The sequence below is a fragment of the Stenella coeruleoalba genome, assembly GCF_951394435.1.
Source record: "Stenella coeruleoalba genome assembly, chromosome: 19".
Taxonomy (NCBI): domain Eukaryota; kingdom Metazoa; phylum Chordata; class Mammalia; order Artiodactyla; family Delphinidae; genus Stenella; species Stenella coeruleoalba.
Window position 1 is genome coordinate 42,398,047 of NC_137165.1, and position 10,613 is coordinate 42,408,659.

The 10,613-nt window shown below is 48.8% G+C and overlaps 1 protein-coding gene across 1 annotated transcript; it reads right to left on the reverse strand.

The window, feature by feature from the left end:
- Positions 1-760: 760 nt before the first annotated feature.
- AARSD1 (alanyl-tRNA synthetase domain containing 1) lies at positions 761-10,591 on the reverse strand. Its single transcript, XM_079903811.1, has 12 exons — positions 10,508-10,591; positions 10,226-10,357; positions 8,293-8,452; positions 6,758-6,815; positions 6,195-6,351; positions 5,982-6,098; positions 5,576-5,706; positions 5,204-5,270; positions 4,921-5,012; positions 4,214-4,268; positions 2,985-3,079; positions 761-1,101 (listed from the first exon to the last, which is right to left on the reverse strand). Exons 1-12 carry the CDS (start codon positions 10,544-10,546, stop codon positions 966-968), a joined length of 1,239 nt encoding a protein of 412 aa, XP_079759937.1. The 5' UTR covers positions 10,547-10,591; the 3' UTR covers positions 761-965.
- Between the last annotated feature and the right edge of the window lie 22 nt (positions 10,592-10,613).

Genomic DNA, 10,613 nt, shown 5'->3' on the forward strand with positions numbered 1-10,613 from the left:
AACCACTGGACCGCCAGGGAATTCCTTTTTTTTTTTTTCTGGGGGGGCGGAGCCAATAATGATTCTTAAAGTGTTACAGCCTTAAAGTCTCATTTACCTCATATTAATAATGCCCCCAGCTTTCTCTGGGTTAGTCTTGCCTGGTATCTTTTTCCATCCTTTTCCTGCCTCAATAGCAGACTTGGAACATCTTTCAACTATATATTTTCGTGCCCTCTTGACCTATTTACAAAGTCATTGATACCTTTTAATTCTGAAACACAAGACTAGGAAAAGAAATAAGGAAAAAATAAGAGAAAACAAGGAGACGTGAGTCTAAGCCCTAAGCCAAGCCTCTGGTCTGACTCACATCTCCTTAGGCAGCTGCATTTCTACATGAAGAAAGACTGCAGCTGGGTTTAGATAAATTACTACAGTTCATCAACATAACACTCACGGATAGGGTGTGCCTAACAGAAGCTGAATTAGAAGGCTGTTTAAGACTCACAAACAGAGAGAACAGACTTGTGGATGCCATAGTAGGGGTGGGGGTGGGGGGTAGGTAGGGATGGACTGGGAGTTTGGGATTAGCAGATGCAAACTATTATATATAGAATGGATAAACAACAAGGTCCTACTGTATAGCACAGGGAACTATATTCAATATCTTGTGATAAACCATAATGGAAAAATTATGAAAAAGAACATATGTAGCTGAATCACTCTACTGTACAGCAGAAATTAACACAACATTGTATATATCAACTATACTTCAATAAAATAAATGTTAAAAAATAAAGCTGTTTATTCACAAAGACACTGATCACATAAGCACACTGGAATATACTGTATAAATTCAAATCCATCATGTAAATACACATGGTACCACAATCATTTCAAGTCAAACTATTTTATCGTCCAAGAGACTCCTTCTGTGGTCACAGGAGGCCGGCTGTCAACGGACAACCAGGGAGGCACCCGAGCCCTCACTCTTCTGCACTCTGCGTGCTGACGTAGTCCTGGAGAAGCGCCTGCACCTCTGCCCGACGGCTCATCTTGGTGGCCTTGCCCTGAAAGCGGCCTTTCTTCCCCGCTCCCTTGCCTTCTAGCACCTCAGCCACCCTGGGGAGCAGAGAGACAGTCAGGGAGGGTGTCTTTGAGGGAAAAGTCACAGGAAAACCAAGGGCAGCCCTGAGGCTTTCCCCTTGGGCTGGGGGGAGAGAAAAAGTAAATGGCTTCTAGAAATACTTGCACATGTGCACAAAGATATGGGTACCATATTTATTTAACAGCGAATAACTGGGGGCTTCCCTGGTGGCACACTGATTAAGAATCCGCCTGCCAATGCAGGGGACACGGGTTCGAGCCCTGGTCCGGGAAGACACCACATGTCACGGAGCAACTAAGCCCGTGCGCCACAACTACTGAGCCTGTGCTCTAGAGCCCACGGGTCACAACTACTACAGCCCATGCGCCTAGAGCCCGTGCTCTGCAACAAGAGAAGCCACCGCAATGAGAAGCCTGCGCACCACAACGAAGAGTAGCCCCGGTTCGCCGCAACTAGAGAAAGCCCGCGCGCAGCAACGTAGACCCAACGCAGCCAAAAATAAATTAATTAATGATTTAAAAATAAAAAGAGTGAATAACTGGAAACAACAGAAGTGTCTAGAAACAGGCTAAATTACGGCAACCTCCAAGGAACAGGATGAGCGTCATTAGGAGTAAAGAGCTGTAGACACAAAGGCCTGCGGGAGCAGCAGGGAAGCAACTGGGGCTGAGCGAGAAAGGTGGGCCTATGGCACTGGCCGGGCCCGTGCTATCTGAAGAAGCAGGCCCCACTCACGTCCTCGTAGATACTAACCTGCAGGAACGTCAGTCCGGTGTTGCAAGCGTGTGCCTTTTTCTCTTCCTTTTTTGAGAAAAGCTAAAACTCCCTATTTTTAAATAAAAATCTCCTAATTTTAAAATGTAGCAACTAATTTTAAAAATTTAAAGTTGTACACAGGCCAAACCAGTCTATAGGCCACAGCTGGCTGCCTGTCAGGAACCTCTGCTCTGAATACTTCTGTTTTCCTTCAGTGTTTTACAGTGAACACATATTCATCACAGCCAATCAGGACTTCAAAACCCTAAATGCCAGAAAGAATATGGTGCACTCCACCTCCATATCTAATTTAAAATAAGAAAATATAAACAATATAAGAGTAAAAAAGTCCAACACAATTCTAATTTTTCTATAATAACTACATCAATAGGTTTTTTGATTCAGTCTCAAAACCCTAATTTTTTCCCCCCAAGTTTGTCTGTGCCTCTGCTTTGCTGATGCCTTAAGCAGGTGCTTCATCTGCCTAGTGAGAATCCAGCACCTGTATTCATGTATCACTTATGAATCTCAATTTCTAAAAGAAAAAACACAAAGCACGTGAGATTTGGAGCCGAAAGTCCTGGGCTCGAGTCTCAGTTCTGCCACTTTAACCGTGAGATCTCAGGTACACAATGTGCTGTCCCTCATCTCTAAAACTGGGAATGACGGTGGTGATCATTATTTCCGCTAAGGCAACATCACATGACTGTGATGTGAATGAAAATGAGATGCAGGGGCTTCCCTGGTGGCGCAGTAGTTAAGAATCTGCCTGTCAATGCAGGGGACACGGGTTCGTGCCCCGGTCCAGGAAGATCCCACAAGCCGTGGAGCGGCTAGGTCCATGCGCCACAACTACTGAGCCTGCCCATCTAGAGCCTGTGCTCTGCAACGGGAGAGGCCGCGACAGTGAGAGGTCCGCGCACCGCGATGAACAGTGGCCCCCGCTCGCCGCAACTGGAGAAAGCTCTCGCACAGAAACGAAAACCCAACACAGCCAAAAATAAATAAATAAATAAATAAATTTATTAAAAAAAAAAAATGAGATGCAGATGCGGTGGCCCTTTGCATCCAACAAGGGTGCTATTAGTAGGTTAGGCTTACAGGCTCTTCCACCCGTGCAAAGCAGTCCACGGAAGATTACCTGGGCGCCAGGGTCTCCACAGCCTCAGCTGGCCCTGCCAGTAAGAAGAGTCCAGCACCTTTCTCTTCGCCCACAGTTAGGAACAGGAGGGTCTCCTAGGATGGAAGACAAGATGAGCCCTGACACTTAAAAGACGTGCAGTCAATCCCCCCTAAACTGCACTCTCTTCAGTCTCAGGAACAGACTTTTATCATATTGCAATATATAAAGATACCAAATCAACACAGTGTACACCTTACACAGTATTACATACCAATAACATCTCAATTAAAAGGAAAACAGGTTTTCCCTCCTAAACCACAAGTGATGTTCCTCATGAATGTAAGGCAGCCCCTCCACTCTGGGGCCCACTAGGGACAAGAAACTTTGAGAGTGGCCATAGGAACTTAGGTTGAATATTAAGAAGGGGGCAGAAGCCTGCTGACCATGACCAAGCATAGAATGTCTTTCACGATCTGACTCCCGCCAAACTCTGCAGCCTGGTCACCCCACTCCCACACCGCCCCTTGCACCCTGTGACTGCTATCGCCAAAACCTCCGTGTTTCCCTCTGCTTGGCCACCTCGGCTCCCCTGTCTGCCGATGACTGCTAAGCAGTCTTCTAGGCCTCTCCCCTGAAGCCTCCCCAGCCTTTCAGGGAATGCGCTCCTCTGCCTCTAGCACTGACCACCCTAAGTTATAAATGTCGGCATACACGGTTGTCTCCCAGACTCAAGAGTGAGCTCCTTGAGTATCAGTACTCTCTACACAGAAATAAGAGGAGAGATACACACACACTGCTTGGCCCAGAGTAGATATTCCCAAAGGTGTTTCCTGAGTGAATGCAAAAGAGAGACCTGGAAACCACTAAGCTCTGGTCAGGACCGGGACGGGTGGCTGAAGCCAGAGGCAAAGGAACACTGAACGGACGGCCTTCTAAGGGCCTAGCCGACCGCCGTATTTCTGAAATCAGCCCTCAGCACATATAAATGTGGGTGGCACGGAGGAGTTCCAGTTCTGATAAAAGGAGCTCTGAAGCTGGTAAGTGCCACAGCCCCAGAAAGGTCAATACCACTGACTGAGCTTGGCACCTAAAACAGAGTCTAGCTCAGAGTCAGTGCTGAGAAAATAGCGTTGAATGAATTTCTGTTCCCTATTCTTCATGTGTTCATGCGGAGGGACCTCAGCTAACCTGACGCCCCTCATTAGGTCTCCACCCGGGGCGGACAGAGAACCTCATGCTCCTCTTACCTCTGACCCAATCTCGTTGGCGATGATATTCATGAACTCAGAATCACCCTCCTTCCTAAAACAAAGGGCAAAGACATCAGATCCAAGTTGCAACGGGAGCTAGGAAACTGCAGGAAGCCCAGCTCCTCCTCGTGAGGCTGGCCACACCGCTGCCTTTTGTGCAGAGTCCCAGAGAAAGAGCGTGCTCTCTGAGGGCCAGCCTGGCATCTTTCTAAGCCTCGGCACGCTCTAACAAGTTTTGCGTTTGTTTCTGTCTCCCTTAAACAGGATTCACCCAGGTAAGTGGAGACCTGTTAGATGGCAAAGGAAATGAGGGAAGGCTCTAATGAAAGTTATAGTGAAGATGTTTATATCAAACCCAGGAAATCTGCAAGGCAACACACTTCTTCGGGTCTTCTCAGCCTTAAGAACACCGGGGGTGGGACTTCCCTGGTGGCGCAGTGGTTGAGAGTCCGCCTGCCGATGCAGGGGACACGGGTTCGCGCCCCGGTCCGGGAAGATCCCACATACCGCGGAGCGGCTGGGCCCGTGAGCCATGGCCACTGAGCCTGCGCGTCCGGAGCCTGTGCTCCGCAACGGGAGAGACCACAACAGTGAGAGGCCCGCGTACCGCAAAAAAAAAAAGAACTCCTGGGGCGACCCGCCTCCCACTCTGCACTGTGTACAGGGGAGGGGCTGAGCCCTAAGCCTAGCACCCCTGGCCTCACCTGTGTAATGTGACCACACCTCCCCAGTCTGGGCTGTTCCTGAGGCTGTGGGCAACGTGCACAGCCAGGTCTCTGAGCAGATTCAGGTTGCTCTGAAAAGGATGCCATAACTCAGTTGACAGGTGGGGAAAGGGTAACCAGAAAGAATACCGTCTCTCCACCCCTCCCCTCCCCAGTCACTGCCCACTAACATGCTGCACATCCAGTCAGGTGGAGGGGCTGAGTCTGGGGAGCCTTTTCCAGGCAGAGCCCACACCCTCGCCACCCTCCAAGGATAAATCACCTTCTGCAGGAGCTTGTTGGAGTTCTGTAGCTTTTTCACTGCTTCCGCATGATCCTCTGCTCCACACCTGCAAGAGGAAGGTTCATGGAGGCCTGCCCAGTTTTCCAACTGCTTTTGGTGTCAGGCATAAATCAATGGCGCCCTTCCTGATGGGACCCAGGGACATTTCCAAGGAAGCCTCAGGCTGTTGGGGAAGAGGATGTAAAGGAAGAAACCATTTTGTGTGCATCTGCTCGACCACCCAAAGCACCTTAGCATTTCTGGTTGCATCCTACCCCTAAAGATAGAGTATTCTGTCTGCCGCACAGGTGGGAAGGCTAAGCTCCGGGCTGCCCAGGCGCTGAGAAAAGGAGGCAGTGGAAGGGGGCGTACTTCAGCAGAGCTGTCAGTGCTTTCTCAGTGCTGTGACTCTTCTCCATCCACTTCAGCACCCGGTTCCCAGCCAGAAAGGTCACGTTGGTTTTGTTCTTTTTCCCCTTCTCAGAGCCCAGGATTTTAATGACCTACATGAGGCAAGGAAGTAAAACACACACAGACACACACAGACACACACAGACAGACACACACACACACACCCACCCACCCACCCACCCACCCTGCAGCAGGTGCTGGACCCAAGGGTAGGAGAGATCAAGACCTCCCTGCTGGCTCAGAAGCAATAAGGAGTGATTTCACTCAGGACCCCTCACGTGTCCCCCTCTATCACTCTCAGCCCTGTTGTGATCCCCCACCTCCGACACCCTCTCTCCCACCCACTCAAGAGCCCTTCCTCACCTACCTGAAGGTCACTGAGATTGCTCACGTGGGTCCCACAGCACATGTTGGAATCAACGCTCTTGATGGTGACAACTCGAATAGGCCCAGCATGATCATCCGGCAAACCCCGGCCCCTCACCTGGAACGCAAGGGAGGGAGGAGGGCTGTTTGAATTTTGATGAGGAGCCCTTGGAGGGCCACTCTACAGAAGCCAGCCTGCCGGCTCTCCCCTCACCTGCTCCACACCGGGATCATCCAGGCTCAGTTCTCGCACATACACAGGCAGCCGCTCTCTGATTTTCTCATTGACACTCTGCTCAATGGCAGCTACTTGCTCCGCAGTCACAGAAGGGCTGTCCAGCTCGATGACACTCCGGAGTCGCCCTAACTCCCTGCAAGAAGAAGCAGAGTGGTCACAGGATGCTGACGGGGACAATTAATAATAGAAGGAAGTTTATCGTTTACAAAGCATGTTCATGTAAATGCTGGTATTTAATCCTCACAAAAATGTCACAAAGTAGGGACTGTCATTTCCACTTTACAGGTGAGGGGTGATAAGGAACATGATCAAGGTCATGCAAGGGATTCACCCCCTACGTCACTGAGCTTCAAAGTCCATATTCTTTTTTAAGCAAAGGGAGATGTTTCTCAGGGAAAACACAAAGTCATCCACCACCCCATCTTCGAGGGGAACAGGTGAGCACAGATTTTTATCCTTCTACCCCTGACTCACTACTAGGAAAGGAGCCAGCAGTCAGGGACCCATGCCTGACAATTAGTCTTATGCCTCTTGCTCACCATGATGTTGTCTTCAGCCCAAACAGATGATCAGCAACCGCAGTGATGAGATGCTGCCCTGAGCAGAAAGAGGAGATGGGAGAAGAAGTGAGAAGTGATCATGAGTGACACGACCCCAATGCCAACGTCATCACAGAAATTCTACTGCTGAAGACCTGCCTGGCACTGGGTAATACTCTTGAGAGACACTTTATTGAAAACCCTCAGGAGAATTCTGCAAGAGGCTTTATGATGCCATTTCTTTTTTTTTTTTTTTTTGCGGTACGTAGGCCTCTCACTATTGTGGCCTCTCCCGTTGTGGAGCACAGGCTCCGGACGCGCAGGCTCAGCGGCCATGGCTCACAGGCCCAGCCGCTCCGCGGCATGTGGGATCTTCCCGGACCAGGGCACGAACCCATGTCCCCTGCATTGGCAGGTGGACTCTCAACCACTGCGCCACCAGGGGAGCCCTATGATGCCATTTCTTGAATGAGGAAACCAAGGTCTAGAGAAATCAAACAACTTTCCAAGGCAACAGTAGCTCGTCAGAGGCAGGATTTGAACTCGAGTTCTAATTGTGCCAGATTCATTCACTCAACAAAAATTTATCAAGTGCCTACCACGTGCAAGGCACAGGGCTTGGCACTAGAGATGTAGCGCCATCCCTGATCGATGACAGCGAGGAGGAGAAGGAATCAACTGTGAAGGCAAAGGGAACAAGACAGCCAAAGGCCTTGAAGGAGGAAAGAAGCAGGATGTGTTCAAGGAATGGAGAGAAGGCCAGCATGGCCAGGATGCAGGGAGCGGGAGGCAGGAGCACCGGGTGAGGCTGGAGCAGTAGATGAGCGCCAGCCCAGGCAGGCCTTGTGCCCCATGGCAAGACGTTTGCCTTCATCATGAGCTACAGGTAGCCTTTGAAAAGCTTTAAAGCAGGGGAGTGGCCTGATCAGCCTTTCATTTTTAAAAAATATTCTAGCTGCTTTGTGGAGAATGGGTTGCAAAGAGACAAGAATGAACATGGGGAGACTAGCCGGGAGGCTGTTACAGAGGGCTGGGGAGAGACGATGAGAGCTGGGATGAGGATGACTGTGTTGACAGTGGAAGCAGATAGAGAAGTATTTCGAAAATAAACCGACATGACTCAGATTGCCTGGCTATCCCTAAAGCAGTGTCTGAACTGACTTCCAGGATTTGAGCAACTGGGTGGATGCTGGCCATGCACTGAACACAGTGAAGGCGAAGAGAAGACCAGATCTGGGGGAGGGGGTGGCTTTTTAATTCCATTCTGGACATTTTGAGTTTAAGAAGGCTATGAGACATCTACAGATATAGATATCAAGTGGGAAGTTATAATACTTAAATCCAGCAGTTATTCTAATACTTTTACTTTAACTGCTCATTTTGCTTTTATAACATTTATCACATCTTGCCTGAACTGGAGCTGATTCTGAATATGTCTGTCTCTTCCAAAAGGTTAACTCCTAGAGGACCCAAACCACGTCTCAATCATCGTGACATTCCCACACGCAGCAACTGCCCCATCCCACCCCACCTACCTGAATGCTGCTGCATGTGGTCAAACCTCCGTTCCCAGTCCACCCGGACCTGTACCTCAGTCCCAGGGGTCAGAGGTGTCTGGGTGAAATGATCAGCCTGGGCGCCCCGGCGGGTCACTCTCAGCACAGAGATGTCATTGATTGTACCACGGTCATCAGGCTGGGGAAAGAAGTAAAAATAATCGATGGTAGCAGGTAGGGCTCACCCTAACTCCTGGATACAAAGACCCTCTAGCAGAAGTTTGTGAGAAACACACCCAGAATTTGAGATTCCCTAAGGGAGAAGAAGCAATGCCAAGTGAGGTGGTCCACTTTGCTCATGAGGGGACTCTCTCTATACTCTTCACTTGGAACACCTTTTGTTCTTCAGAACAAAATCACAGAATGAATACAAAAATTGTAACTACAGCATAAAATAGATAACTAATGAGAACCTACTGTATAGCACATGAAGCTCGAAAACAAATAAATAAATAAAATTTGAAAAAAAAATGTAACTACAGCAACGAAAATTTTAGTAAAACCCAAACAAACTTAATCCTCACTCTCATTGCCTTGGTTTAGATTTTTATCTTTCAATAGTTTCCAAACTGACCTGAATTTTTCTCCTTTCTTCCACTCTATCTTCTACACTCCTACTAGAATTAAATTCAAAAATATTCATTAAAAATATCAAATATTACAAAATATCAACTGCTTACAAGACACTGTACCTATCCAAGACTATAATGTAAATAAGACATGGTCCCTCATGGAACTGAAAAGTCTGGAGAAGAATAAAGACATGCTAACAGGCAACTGCAATATGATCTACAACATGCCATAGTTCAAAAAAGTACATTGTTTTAGAGGAGCTCAAAGAAAAGGAACCTAACAGTCTTGGGGAATCAGGGAAGACTTCCTGGAAGAGGTGATATATAAAATGAGACCTGCTATGGATACCTGAGGGCACATGTTTTCCTTCAGCAGATCAGAAAACCTCCATGCTGGGAAAAATTGGAAGTTTCTCACAATCAAGTTTACTGAATATGTTCTCTCACATCATTTCTTTGCTTAAGTACTTCCATGGCTCATCATAGCCTCCTGAATGAAGTCCACACACCTTAACACATCCTTCAAGGCCCTCTGAACTGGCCCCCACTTACCTTTACAAAACCATCTCCAGCCTGTCATCAACACACACCAGAGGCTCCAACTATATGGGACTATTTTGCAGTTAACTAGACTTGTCAGAGTCTTACAGGCTTCCCTGTTTCGGCTGGGAAAGCCTCTCCCACAATGCCCACCTTTGGTGTTATTATTCTCCTTTCCCATTTTCTCATTGGACCTTGCCCCTACCCCATCACAGCACTGATACGTCTGCCCTCTGTTGTGCTCCTTCATGGGAAACTTTTTCAGTCCATGCCAATCACCCTAATCGAATTCCTACCTCAGGTCCTTTGCACTTATTCTCCCTCCCCGGAATACTCCCCACCCCCCACCAGCACCACTAGATAATGGCAATGGCTTACCCCCTCACCTCACTTCGTTCTCGACAGAAATAACTTGCCCCCTACCTAGGAGGCCATCCCATCACTCTCTTTCCCTCGACCTTTAATTTTCTTTATAGCATTTATCATACTGATATACTACTTATCTATTCACCGTTTTGTCTGTTTTCTCCAATAAATATTCTACGTATGCAAAGACATTTTCTTGTTCAGCTTTTATCCTTAGGGCTTGAATTAGTACCCAGCATTTGTTACGGACAGATAGATAACCATTTGTTGATAAATACCTGCTGAATGAACAAATGAACTGAATTGAACTAATTTCCATCTGTATTCATTACAGCTAGGACTGAGGACCAGGAGAGCATTTCCGACCTGCTCGGAAAGAATTAGGGGCTTCCTCGGAGAGGGGAGAAGGAAAGGGGAAAGGATGGGCCTGGTACCTGTCCCCCGCCCTCGGGGAAAAGCAGCGTGTCTTCTAGCACCACGTGGAAACCGCTCAGCACTTCCTTCTTGCCGTTGCTTCCTTCGGTCTGCAGCTCCGCGGGACTGCAGGAGACCACGGTGGTGGTGAACTGGGTAAAGAGGGATGCGAGAGTAAGCCCCGACCCCAACCCTCAGCGCACCGGGACTGAATCCAGCTCGGTGCCCCCTCCACGCGGCGCCTTCTTCCCCGCACCGCCGCACCCGCTCGGAGCATCAGGTTTCCCGCCCGCCGGCCGCACCTCCCTGGCGTAGCTGTCCCGCTGACACTGGAACGCCATCGCTGCTGTCTCCCAGTACGCCGGTAACCTTGCACACAGAAACGCCTGGCGCCGGACGGAGAGCGAA

Bases quoted from the DNA above. Each gene is read 5' to 3' on its own strand.
- AARSD1 (XM_079903811.1), bottom strand. From the start codon at position 10,546: ATGGCGTTCCAGTGTCAGCGGGACAGCTACGCCAGGGAG. The intron at 8,453-10,225 runs GTACCAGGCCCA...TTCTTTCCCCAG, and splicing joins TCCCCGAGGGCGGGGGACAG to CCTGATGACCGTGGTACAAT. The intron at 3,080-4,213 runs GTAAGAGGAGCA...CTTCCATCCTAG, and splicing joins CCAACGAGATTGGGTCAGAG to GAGACCCTCCTGTTCCTAAC.